Raw genomic sequence first — 14005 nt, forward strand, 5'->3', positions numbered from 1 at the left:
AACAACATTCATACAGTCCTGATTATTATGTTAAAGTGTTCAAGACGTTATCCACATTATAGGTGATGACATATTTACAATCAGTGTATATTTCCCCTTGTGTTTGCATTGGAAATCTGCGACGTTCAATTTTCTACGAATAAACTATGCTTATTCATGCGCCATGAGCACAAATATAAACATCTTCACATCCTTTAAGTATATTTATTTTTGTAAGATTAAATGAAACTTTCAATCTTACTTAACCAATTCGATATGTACTTTTGAAAAAAACAGTCATTAATAAATATCTACTCCTGATCAAAAAAGATTTTTCTCCACAAATTTTCTGGCACTATATTTTTGTCAAGGAAGCTAACTAAATAACATGTTAATATGGCTGTTCCATGTTATTGAATGTTTCATATCCCTAACTAAGAGTGTAAATTGTGGCTTCATAGAGGTGTGTAAAAGTGTAAGTCTTGGATTCTTTCTGTGGTAGCAGTTTGTATTTTATTGAATGGAACTTGCCTGAGTGACTGTTGGAATGAGTACAAGGCAGTCTGGAGGTTTCCTGCCATCTGTTGACAGATCCCCAGGATCTCCCAGGAGATGTCTCTACATATATCACCTATATACAGTCCCTGATCATGGTGGACTAGGACCTGTAGATCATCTAGAGCTGTTTGTGCTGTTATTGTGTCAACATGTCTGGAGCACAAAAACTCTAACATGTGCAACAGTACAAACAGTGGAATAAACAATGTATGGCATCTGTTTTGTCTAATAGACTGCTGCTCCAGTAATAGTTCACTAATGTAACATATTTCACTGTGAAGTGTGATATCCCTTGCTACAGCCTGTCTCATCTTTGTAGACCAGGACTGTCCCCCTACAGCCTCAGTATACCTCTCTCTGTCTACATGATCTTCATACATCAGATATGGCTGTACTAACTTGACCTTTGTCATCTCTATAACAGATAAAGCTTCCCTGTATCTGAGTGTCTTGTAATAATACATGGCAATGTACAACATGTCAGAAACATACCCAAACTTGGCCGCTAATTTCAGCATATGCCTTGACATTTTGTGTGCAATATACATCTGTTTGTTGACACCTGTGTTTATGTATATGTTGTGTAATATAAAAGCAGTGTACCGAAGGATGGTGGCTGTATATTTCTGTAAACTTACAACTTGATATTGTGTCAGGGGAGAATCTATCAACTGTTCTACTGTGTGTAGGTACTTCATACAGTCCTGTAGGTCTAATGTTTGTATGGCACCAGTGCTATATATCTCACCAAATAATTGTACATCAAACTCAGCCTCAGAAATCAGAGTGTGTTCATCAGTACACACCGTGAGTCTGGGATTACAGAGGACATCAATGATAGAGGACCTGATGGAGGGACTGTGTAGCAGCAATGCTATACCCTTCTCATACAACCCATACAGTCGCCTGAATAAACTTAATTGTGCTTGGCCATGAATTTTGCTTAAAAACATGTTGTTTTCTGGAATAAAAAAATTTGGACAGATCCCCTCATACACCCGTTTAAGGAGAAGTTTGAAGCAGACCCAGAAAGCGGCCAGGAGATTTTGTGGACACCAGTGAGGTAGTGTGTTTTGTTGAATGGCCCAAAAAACAGCTGTTTTCATGTGGTAGGAACACAGTAGTTTATCCTCATCTCTTAATCCATTGTTAATTATTTCCTTTAAGAATAATTTCAACAAACCGTAAGTTAAGAACTGTGTATGATTCATTGAATACACAAGTTTGTTTTCTGCCAGAGAGAAAGAAATTCTCCATTCGTTGTCTTCATGGTTTCCTAGTTTGTGACCTATTGCTACAAAGTGACATCCATTTCTGATGATGTCATTGACAACATGAGGTGGGGGCCATGAGTGACATCTGTCTATCCATGAGGAGGCAGAGGGAGGCCAAAAATCACTGACAAAACAATGAGCAGCATCATATTCTAGTGAACCATATAGTGTTCCACTGCTACATGGTCCATGTATTGTAGAATCAGGTGTTGTCTCTGTATATTTAAAACTTGATAGATAGAGTCCCCCAATCATCCTCACACACGATGACAACACTACCTGGCAAGCTCTTTCCAATGGTAACCAAAGTAACGTAAATCCTGCTGGACTCTCAGAACTGTCACAGAGAATCAGTACCTGTCGGTGTATGTTGTAATACTCAGACTGAGAGAAGTCCCAGATCACTCGGTGGTTAGCTGGCCAGTACATAATGTCTACATCTGAACCATGTAATCTAAATCCTTCTCTCCTACTTCCACTCATCATTGATCTCGCCAGATCATGTTGATTCCTAAACAACTCCATCATATCCACTATATCTCTCCTGAAGGCCACCTGTTGTGGGGTCCCTATCTTGTGACACATCCTCACATACACCGACTCAGACATTTTCTGAACAGGAATTTCTCCTCTATTGAAAGAACATAAGAATTAATTGATGTTTTTTTTACTGAAATTGTATACATCAATGACCAATTGTTATTAAAAAATTGTGAACTTTAAAATAAACTTACATTTGTATTGCTCTGTCTGAATCCATAACTTGAGAGAAATATGTCTAATTTTAGCTATGCATGGGAAAACCTTTTGATACAGAAAGTGACAGAAATTTTGCTTCAACCAATGTGATTACATGCTTCATATATATAAATAACATGACTCAAATAATCCTTATAGTGATGTTAATTATGTGTATTGAGCACATATGTGAAAATATTTTCAATATAAATAATATGTAGCATTGTGTGCAAAGAGGAATAACTCTTTTTATTACATATTTAAAAGATTTATTTATTCTTATATTGTATTTCACCTCTCAAGAATCATTTTTTTATTACAAAACTGTTTTGTTTTTCAGATCTGTTTGTGATTTTGCTAAAACAAAGTTTCCAAAAAATGTAGAATGCCAGACCGGACATTCATTGGCCTTCAAGTCTGTTGGAAGAAAGTAACTCAATATTAACTGAATTTTCTGAAAATTTTATTTTCTGTATTGATTAAAAAAAAATGTATTGAAAAGTAAAGATAAATTAGTATGAAAAATTAAATATGGTGTGGATTACTTAAATTTGATCCTTGTAAATCGGGGAAATTATGCTACCAACAAATTAGCTTGTGTCTTGTGATATATATTTTAGGTTTAAAGATGCCAAAAAGCTCCGAGAATTGTCTGTGTTTGCCATAACACAACTCCTTCCATCTCGTAAAGGAGACAATTTGTTCATACGGGCCAAACTTGTGCAGGACACGCTCAAGGTGTTCTTTTCTTCAGCAGACCGAACAATATCTCTGGACCACACCCCGACCCAGAGAATGAATGACAATGGATTGCGAGTGTACATTGAAGTGGACAAGAGACAGGTAATTAACGAGAGGACTCCATTGTTGTGATTTTGGTTATGGTGGCACTGTGCTTATATGGATAGCTGTCTCCCAATCAAATCAAATGGCTAATTGAACTGTCAATGTTTTGTAATTGTGTTTGCTTAATTTTTAAATTTTTTTATGCCAAAATTTTAGGATAAATCTGGATATAACTTCAAATTTTATGATAATTCTGATTCAATTAAGTCATTGATTTGTATCTTAAAAAAGATTTCTCTGAAAGTAAAATTCATGTATAAAATACCCATAACCAACTTTTGGACAGTATGACTATAATGTACATGTACCAATTTTACTTCAATCAAGACCTCTGAATAACTTCTCCCTCAAAAATATGACCATCAGAAGCAAAAAATTCTTAACATTTTCCAGTCGTTTTAGTTGTAAATGTTAATTTCAGAATAAAAATTTTCAACGTGACAGTCACAGCTCGTATTCTAAAGAAGTTATGAGAATGTTCAGTTAACTTATCAGGCTGTTTTGGATTTTTTCAAGACAACAAGATCAAAGATTAGATAAGAATTGAAAATTCTTTTTTTCTTGATTGCCGAGTACCTGATTTGTTCACCACTAGGGCTAGATACAAAATGCTGATTTTCTACTTGATTTTACTGCTAGGGTTATGTAAAAGATGCTGAATTTCTGTGGGAGAAGATGAAGGACTTGAGGAATCCCAACGTTCCAATGACACATGACGGTTACCTCAAACTGTACCAGCTATACAGACCCCGACTCAGTAACTACGACTGTATCCTGATTGACGAGGCCCAGGATCTGACCCCAGGTGTGTCATTGTCTCACTTTGGACTCACTTAGGTGAACCTTGTAGAGTTTGTGTATACTGGTATTTCAAAATATCATTCTGTGAAAAAAATACTAGTAATGATTTTAATTATTAGTGGCTAGTTCTCAGCATTTGGGTATGATTCAAATGCAATTACGCCATCATTTTATATAAAATTGAGGAGACAATTAAAGTTTATACAGATTGATCAATAAGTTACCTGATTTTTCTTCCATCTACTGTATGAACATTAAAACCTGATGTCATTCTTGAAGTTAACTGATACAACTCAAAGTTCAATGATTTCAATTTCAGCCATATCAGATTTACTCCTCAGTCAGCCCCAGGCAAAGATCCTGGTGGGGGACCCTCACCAACAAATCTACTCCTTCAGGGGGGCAGTCAATGCTCTCCAGCAGATCAGGGCATCGTTTATCTTTTACCTGACACAGGTAAGACAGCCAGGTAACACTCAGAACTGTATAAGCCAAGCAGCTTCTGGGGCTTTGTAAAATCTCAGTCAGTCGTCTCAAAGAAATGTTTAAATGCATTAAGTGATTAAATACAGTACTGAAACTGAAGACCTTAATTACAGTACATCTCCAACACTCCTTTTGGAGACAAGTAACAGTGTAGATTGTTTTACAGGTTAGTATAAATATTTTCCCCAATGATCTTGCAAAAACTGTTGAAGTAATCGTCTTGGATTTATTTTTATCTGATTTGAATGATTTACAAATATCTTATACTCATACACATTTATAGAATTAAGGTAATACAAAACAGATCAGTTAGTTTTATCCTATGATTCAATGTTTTTAAAAATTTAATAATTTGCTCATTTGAATAAAATCTTTAAAATATTTCTGGCAATTTATGCCTACATCGCCCCAAACCTACCAATTGAACCTCCTTTAAGTGGAGGGTAAAAATATATAAGTGATCGTTATGGTTTGCTCTGCCAATGAGTTACTTTTCAAGATATTACAAATGTCTGTGCTGCCTTTTATGCAGCAAATCTTTTTGTTACCTAAACACACTGAAATAAATTATAACTGGCAAATTAAAGTCACTTCTGTTGTAATAAATTGTAAAACTAGCACTTGTGAATTCTTTTTTAAGACGATAATTTGCATCACTTACATCTATCTCTAAAAGGAAGTTGTATTATTCAAATTTAAATAAAATTTAACAATATGATTGCCATTACCCTGTAATGAAGATATTTCAAAATAATGACAATTTGACCATTGGTTTAATGGTTTTAGATTAATTTAGGTTTAAGTATATTTGACATAGGTAAATTTAATAAAAATCCTAGATGACGTCATCTTATTTGACCTTTGACTTTTTTATATGACCTTGAAATTTATTGGTTATAAAGTGTAAACACTAGGGATAGTTGTGACCAAATTTCAGGTCTTTAATATGAACAGAAGACAAGTTACACATTTTGCAATGATAAAAGGCTAAATTGGACAAAAACCACATGAATTCAATTCAAATGTAGGTTTCGAAATAATCAAAATCCTCTGTACATCAATTTTTTTCTATGCCATGAGTGGTTGATTGGAATGATTTACATTATGTTCTTTTTTAAAATAATGGATTGAAATTAACTTTTACATAACATTAACCCATTTCTTTGCCTATTTGAGAAAATATTTCAAAATATTGATTTTACGGGTGTTTTGTACTACCTTAAGTACTTCAGAATCCCAAATCGTATGATGTTATATTTTTAGTCATAATTATCTGTTTCTATATTGTTGTTGTTGTTTTTTAGTCATTCAGGTTTGGTCCAGAGATAGCGCAAGTGGCTGCATACTGTATTGAGGAACTGAAACATGAGAAGAAGACACTGGTGGGAAATGGGAACTCTGGTAAGTAAGGGAAACAAGGAATCTAGGAACTCTCAGGTAGGGAATGAGAAGTCTTGTAAGTAAGGAGAGACAGGAATCTAGGAAATGGGAACACTTGTAAGAAAGGGAAGCAAGGAATCTAGGATCACTCTGGTAGGTAATGGGAAGTCTTTTAAGTAAGAGGAGCCAGGAATCTAGGAACACTTTGGTAGGGAATGGGAAGTCTTGTAAGTAAGGGGTGCTAGGAATCTAGGAAATGGAAACACTAGTCTTGTAAGTAAGGAAAGCAAGGAATTTAGGATCACTCTGGTAGAGAATGGGAACTCTGGTAAGTAAGAGGAGCCAGGTATCTAGGAACACTTTGGTAGGGAATGGGAAGTCTTGTAAGTAAGGGGTGCCAGGAATCTAGGAAATGGAAACACTAGTCTTGTAAGTAAGGAAAGCAAGGAATTTAGGATCACTCTGGTAGAGAATGGGAACTTTGGTAAGTAAGAGGAGCCAGGAATCTAGGATCACTCTGGTAGGGAATGGGAAGTCTTGTAAGTAAGGGGAGCCAGGAATCTAGGAAATGGAAACACTAGTCTTGTAAGTAAGGAAAGCAAGGAATTTAGGATCACTCTGGTAGATAATGGGAACTCTGGTAAGTAAGGGAAACAAGGAATCTAGGAACACTCTGGTAGGGAATTGGGAGTCTTGTAAGTAAGGGGAGCCAGGAATCTAGGAAATGGGAACACTTGTAAGAAAGGGAAGCAAGGAATTTAGGACCACTCTGGTAGGTAATAGGAAGTCTTGTAAGGGGAGCCAGGAATCTAGGAAATTGGAACTCTTCTAAGTAAGTGGAGCCCAGAATCTAGGACTACTCTGAAAGGGAATGAGAAGTTTTGTAAGTAGGGGGAGCCAGAAATCTAGGAAATTATAACTGTTGTGAGTAAGGAAGGCACGGAATCTAGGAAATGGGAACTCTTCTAAATAAGGGGAGTCTGGAATCTAAGACCACTCTGTAAGGGAATGGGAAGTCTTGTAATAAGTAGGGGGAGCCAGGAATCTAGGAAATGGGAACTCTTCTAAGTAAGGGGAGCCCAGAATCTAGGACCACTCTGGAAGGGAATTGTAAGAAGGGGGAGCCAAGAATCTAGGAAATGGAAATTGTTGCAAGGAAGGATGCAAGGAATCTAAGACCACTCTGGTAGGGAATGGGCAGTCTTGTAAGGGGAGGCAGGAATCTAGGAAATGGAAACCCCTGTAAGGGAAACCATGAATCTAGGATCACTATGGAAGGGAATTGTAACTCTTGTAAGTAAGGCAAGCAAGGAATCTAGGACCACTCTGGTAGGGAATGGGAAGTCTTGTAAATAAGGGGAGCCAGGCATCTAGGAACATTTGATGGGGAAAATCAAAATCAATGAAAAAACATAATTTAACATAGTTTAAAAATAAAAAGAATTGCAGTTTATTGAAAAATAAGTTTATATTGGATTTTGAGGAAACCGGTAAACTTGATCTTTGTATTAATTATTGTCAGGCTGTGTGTATGGAGAGACCAGTGGACAGATAGCTGTTCTATGTCGCTGTAACTTCACTGTTTTCTCTGAAGCGGTCAAGAAATGCTGTTATGCTGGGGAAACCAATATCAGGGTTGCCTTTGTTGGGGTAAGGGAAACAACTCTAAAGTCAGGAACTGGATTCTAGATTTTTCTGAACCTAAATTTCTCACTCTTTTTAGCTCACCTGATCTGAACGTTCAAGTTAGCTTTTCTGATCACCTGTTGTCCATCTCTCTGTCTGTCCGTCCGTCTGTCTGTCCATCTGTATACTTTCGGGATGTTTTTGGACCAAAATTTCTCACTCTTATTAGTTCACCTGATCCAAAGGTTCTAGTTAGCTTTTTTGATCACCTGTTGTCCGTTGTCTGTCTGTCTGTCCATATGTCCATCTGTATACTTTCACATTTTTTACTTCTTCTCTAAAACCACTGGGCCAAATTTAACCAATCTTGGTACAAAACATCCTTATTGGAAGGGAATTCTAAATTGTTAAAACCTTTTGTAAAAGAGAGATAATCGTGAAACAGTGAGTACCGGTATAAGATGTGTGTTTTTAAAAATCATCTTCTCAAGAACCACTGCACCAGAAATGCCAATATTTACACAAAAGCTTTTTGTATAGTGAAGATTCTAAATTGTAAAATCATGACCCTTAGAAGGACCAAAACTTGGGTCCCAGGCAAGGTTCAAAGTTTAACAGAGAAATAGGTAGGAAAAATATTTAAAAATCTTCATCTCTAGAACCACTGAACCAGAAGTGCCAATGTTTACACAAAAGCTAGTATATATAATGAAAATATGGTGGCCTCTGGACAAAAATGGGCCCAAGGTGGTGTTCAAAGTTTTAAATATAAAGAAAAAATGTTTAAAAACCTTCTTCTCAAGAACTACAATGCTTCAATTTGTGAGATTACTATGCAAACATCCTTAAATAATGTAGATTTTTAGGTCACCTGAGTCACTCAGGTGACCTATTGCAATTGGTCTTCGTCCGTCGTCATGCGTCGTGCGTCTGTGCGTCGTGCGTTAACAATTTTACATTTTTAAATTCTTTTTGAAAACTACCAGGCCAATCGTTACCATTTTTGGTGTGAAGCATCTTTATGGTAAGAAGAATCTAAATTGTGAAATTCATGGCTCTACCACCCCTGGGGTGCCACGGGCGGGGCCAAATATGCAAAAAAAGCCAAATTTTCAAAAATCTTCTTCTCTACTTCCACGCATGTGAGGAAAAAACTGGTTGCATGGTTATGATGTCCATGAAGCCCTCTACCAAAATTGTGAAACTTATGGCCCCTGGGTCAGGGGTTCTGGTTCTAGGGTGGGGCCAATATGGCCATATATTAAAAATGTATTAAATCTTAGAAAATCTTCTTCTCTACTACCATATATATTTGTTAAAAACTAAATGCATGGATATGATGTCCATGAGGCCCTCTACCTTCATTGTTAAATTCATGACCCCTTTGTTAGGTGTTCAGGCTCTAGGGTGGGGCCAATATGGCCATATAGAAAAACTTTTAAATCTTAAAAAATCTTCTTCTCTACTCCCACACATGTGAGCAAAAACTGAATACATGGTTATGATATCCACAATCTCCTTTACCTAAATTGTGAAATTCATGGCCCCTGGGTCAGGGGTTCAGGACATGAAAGGGGGGGGGGGGGGTGCGCAATATGGCAATATAGTGTTAATGCATATAATGTTTAAAAATTTTCTTCTCTATTCTCACACATCTGTATAAAAAAACTGACTAATAATTATGTTCACCAGGAAGTCCTCTACTGAAATTTTAATTTTCATGTCCCCTCAAGGATGGGTTTTGACTCTAGGGCAGGGCCTGTGGATGTAAATGGATGTATAGATGTTAATGTATATATCGTTAAAAATTATCTTGTTTACTCCCACACACCTGAAAGGAAAACTGAATTCATGATTTTGTAGACCAGATCTTTTAGTTTTTCACCAAAATAATAGGTTTCACAGTTCTTTTTGAAATGTGGTCATCATTAAAAATTTAAAATTTTTCTACTTCAGTATGAAACCTAATTAATTAGATGCATATATGAGACTCCATGACAAGTTTGTGTATGGGATATATGCTACTCAGATGACCGTTAAGGCCAATTGGCCTCTTGTTAATCAATAAAGCTGTGACCCATTGATTATTACTGCGGCTCCAAGATAGGTTCAAAGTTTAACATGGAAATATATATTTTGGAAAATGTTAAAAAAAAATTTTTTTGAGAGCTACAAAGCTACAGTTTGTGAGATTACTATGCAAGCATTCTAAGATCGATAAATTGTTAATGCCAACCCGGTGCCAGAGATCTCATCGAAAGACAACTCGCCGAATGCGACAACTCATCGAAAGTCAACTAATCGAAAATAAAACTCATCTACGTGACATGTCAACAAAAAACATCTCATGGATGACGACAACTCATCGATATAAATTGAAATAAAAATATTTAAGAAATAAACAACGTTATTTAGTGAACATGGCGTTATGAATAGCAATTGCTCTGCTGGCATATTCCATGATGCGCGCTAGCGCATCATGGAAAATATGCCAGCAGAGCAGTTGCTATTCATAACGCCATGTTCACTAAATAATCGTTGTTTATTACTTATATTTGCATTTTACCACTCGCAAGTACCCTGCATTAGCCTAAACCTTGACATTTAGCTATTGCATAAAAAATAAACGTTCAGACTGTAATGTATTTTTTTTTACTTCACATAGATTTGTTAACAAAATCAATGGTATGTTATAACAGTAATTCCTTTAAAATGTTAATATAAGACATGTTTTAAATACATCAATTTTAGGGAGTTGGAGAAAAACACACAATGTATCTATAGTGGTTTAAATCTATAACGTCATTAAAAAATATATGACGTCACACCTTTATGACACAATAGTACGCCAACAGTAAGGTACATAAATCATGGTATAGTTAGGAAGAGTTATCTTTCCTTATACGTTGAATTTTGTACATGAAAATATAAAAATCAAACACTTTCGTTTTATTTAGGCACATTTTTATTATACAATAATAAATAACCTTTAGAGCAATTGCGATTATAGAGTAATGAATGCAGCTGCTCTGTATGGGCTTACAGTGGGAAAGAACAATGGATATGAAAATATTAATGTTTGAACACTTTCAGGTTATTGTCCTTATTTTATTCTCAGTCACGATATTGCTGAGGGAGGAAGCGATTTTACATTTATTCCTTTGCAAAGGAATAAAAACAAATTAATGTGACAAATGTGATCGGAAAAATGAAAAAAAAAAGTTATTGGAAAATTAAAACAAACAGATTTACTTGATCGTTTCAACATTTGGAGAACGAGTCGCGAATGGCAATTATTTACCATACCTTGAAGGGCTAGCACACAATATAAGGTAGTAATGTAAATGTTAATCAGTGTGAATACAATTAAAACATTTGATACCTAATAGTTATTGTGTTTTACTTTTCACTTTTAGTGTTTACTTTTTCACTTTTTTTTTCCACTTTCGATAAGTTTCGATGAGTATCGATTTATTGTCGTATCCATGAGATGTCTATTCCATGACTTGTGGTATCGATGAGCTGTCCATTCGGCGAGTTGTCGCATCGATGAATTTTTTCGATGAGTTTTCTTTCGATGAGTTGTCATAGACCCATGCCAACCATATACCACTGACCAATACTGGGGCCCCAGAAAGGGGTTCAATGTTTAAAATAAAAATAGCATATGCTACCAAATAAAATGTTACAAGGAACTGTTGTACAGGTGAGTGATGTGGCCCACAGAGTTGGAGTCAATTACTTTAAAATATAATTAAATACTTTCAAATACATTATTAATTTTGTGAATTACTTGTAATTACAATTACATTGATTTTTTCAAATGTAATTAATAACTCTCAATGTAATTAAATACTCTTTAATTACTTAGTTTTGTTTTTTAAAAAATCTTGAGGACAAATACAGCAAAACTCATTTATAGCGAATTTAAGGGGACTACAGAAAAAATTTCGTTATAGCCGTAACTCGTTATACGTTTAAAGCGAATTTGCAATTTTTTTTATAGCGAATTTGCTATAAAACAGCACTTCAGCTGACAATTCTTCAAACTATTGTACGTTAATAGAGACCATTGTCAGTAAAAAGAAATAGTCAATACAATATTTAAAATTCTTACGTATATTTTTTAATAATTTTTTTTTTGAAAAATATATTCGATATAGGAATTTTCCCGTCTTAAATGAATTTTGTAGTGAAAAAAATTTGTGTAAAAAACGTTCAAATTTCATCAGCGGGGATCTTAAATTACTTCGTTATAACCGTAAATTCGTTATAGCCGTGTTCGTTATACGCGACAATTTTATAAAGGATTATATAAGGACTTTGCCTGGACTTGAAATAAAATTCGTTATAGCCGTAAATTCGTTATATCCGTGTTCGTTATAAACGAGTTTTGCTGTACATGTATAAACCACGATTGCAAGGCTTTATGTAGGGTAATGATTTTAAAGGTTGGATTTCTATTAAATGATCATTTGTATAATTTGTTTTCAAATTTCAAGAAAAATTTTCATTGACACTAGTTTTTTTCCAGTATCAGAATCGGAAAGAATACACAACTATAGGTAGTACAGCCCATCAGTATATAAAGTAATATTGACTATGATTGAAAAGAATATGGTATTTAGACTCCCTTAAGTCTAAAATAGGGGATGGGGGGGGGTTCTTGGGTATGAGAGGGGTTCACACATGAATAAAATTAGACCTTTACTTATTGCCCTGGGTAGTGTGGCATGATGTATAAACATATTAACATTATGAGACATTTAATTATTGTATAAACAAAAGCCCATGCCGAGCAGATATACATGTACACACTAAACATAATTATCATGATTATAAGTCACCCTTTTAAACTTCAAAAATTGGATAAAAAGTAATTGAAATGTAATGAAAATGTAATTGAAAATACATGATATATTTGAAATGTATTTAAATACATTCAATTACTTGTACGGTAATTGAAGGCAAAGTCGATTACAAATTACTTTCAATTACTTTGAAAAATGTAATTAAATACACTAAATTACAAAATACTTTTTCCAATAACCCCACCCCTGGTCGCCCATGGGCCTCTTGTTTATGGTTTTAATTAAAATTTAATATGTAATTTGTCTATATTTCATATATTTTGTTTGTACAGGATATGTTCCATTGATGATCTTGCATGCCTTTCTAAATGTAACAACTTCTCTTTGACAAGTAATTTGAGATAGAGTTTGAAAATAATGGTGCATGTTGTAAATTGTATAGGCAAAAGAAATGAATTTTAAGTCTATCATACAGGGTTAATGCTTCATGAATTTGAAAAGATTTGGTATTCTGTGTGCATGAAATACAAGATTGATCACCTGTAAACTATAAACCTGTTTTATAGGGCACAGATGGCTTTGGATTTCCAATGCTACAGGATCTCTATACTTTGATGCTCTCCCCTGAAGAACGAATTAAACGTAAGTTATTTCAGACTTCAATGCAGCATCTTTGAATATAAATTTTGTTGAAACTGACCAAATAAATATGTTTTCTTTGTAACGATCTTATGATTATTCATATACAATGTACAATATTAAAAAGTGTATCATTTACTTTTGACTAAAGAATTTGAACAAATATAATTTTTTCAGAGAAACGTGTCATTGAGAATAAGCTAGTGAAGAAGTTTAACAGTTTTTCCGAGTTTGAGCAGTTCGCTTTGAAGACAAATGACATGGAGTTGCTAGGAAAAATAAAGATTGTGAAGACCTATCACCATAATCTTCCTGTCTCCATACACAAGATCCTGGCCAGGACTGTAAAAGATCTCAACACTGCAGGTAATGGATCTGAACAGACAGAATGGGGTAAATCATCGGTCTGTCAATAAGCCTGCCTGCTGTTATTTATCTGATTTGTTTTACAGACATGATCTTCAGTACAGTCCACAAAGCGAAAGGACTGGAGTTTAACACAGTGAAGTTGACAGATGATTTCAATGTGGGATTGGACTTTGTGACCGGACTTTCTAGTCAGTAACAATACACAATACAAAGAGTTTACATTTATAGTTCCATATTACCTTTAATGTTTTCACTACCAATGCTTACCATCAATCAAATAAGTCTGAATATTAAATCAAAGTAAAGCAGAAACAGCATTACTAAGATATATAAGGTCAGAGTTTTAATGCTTTCTGTATTTTCGTTTTTATCAGGACCAGTGCCGATCAGTGCGGACGAGTTCAATCTTCTGTATGTAGCAGTGACTAGAGCTAAGCGGTCTCTCCTTATGACTCCAACTCTCGTCAACCTGATGAAAAAAGCAGGGGTAATCCTATC

General features: G+C 35.0%; 2 protein-coding genes across 3 annotated transcripts in view; one reads left to right on the forward strand and one right to left on the reverse strand.

Moving 5' to 3' along the window:
* Window positions 1-14005, forward strand: part of LOC128176717 (F-box DNA helicase 1-like) — a 46960-nt gene that overhangs the window by 6043 nt on the left and 26912 nt on the right. The window contains exons 8-17 of one of the 2 annotated variants that reach the window (XM_052843230.1): window positions 2890-2979; window positions 3170-3392; window positions 4035-4200; window positions 4516-4652; window positions 5987-6083; window positions 7585-7712; window positions 13066-13141; window positions 13316-13504; window positions 13591-13695; window positions 13882-13994. In XM_052843230.1, coding sequence (XP_052699190.1) covers window positions 2890-2979; window positions 3170-3392; window positions 4035-4200; window positions 4516-4652; window positions 5987-6083; window positions 7585-7712; window positions 13066-13141; window positions 13316-13504; window positions 13591-13695; window positions 13882-13994 — 1324 coding nt within the window. The remainder of the gene's footprint in view (window positions 1-2889; window positions 2980-3169; window positions 3393-4034; window positions 4201-4515; window positions 4653-5986; window positions 6084-7584; window positions 7713-13065; window positions 13142-13315; window positions 13505-13590; window positions 13696-13881; window positions 13995-14005) is intronic. The other variant, XM_052843231.1, reaches the window with a different exon arrangement.
* On the reverse strand, window positions 13-2882 carry LOC128176719 (uncharacterized). Its single transcript, XM_052843233.1, has one exon. The coding sequence runs from the start codon at window positions 2418-2420 to the stop codon at window positions 435-437; it is 1986 nt and encodes a 661-aa protein (XP_052699193.1). The 5' UTR covers window positions 2421-2882; the 3' UTR covers window positions 13-434.

This window comes from Crassostrea angulata, chromosome 3 (genome assembly GCF_025612915.1).
Source record: "Crassostrea angulata isolate pt1a10 chromosome 3, ASM2561291v2, whole genome shotgun sequence".
NCBI classification, from domain to species: domain Eukaryota; kingdom Metazoa; phylum Mollusca; class Bivalvia; order Ostreida; family Ostreidae; genus Magallana; species Magallana angulata.

Bases quoted from the DNA above. Each gene is read 5' to 3' on its own strand.
- LOC128176719 (XM_052843233.1), bottom strand. From the start codon at position 2,420: ATGTCTGAGTCGGTGTATGTGAGGATGTGTCACAAGATAGGGACCCCA.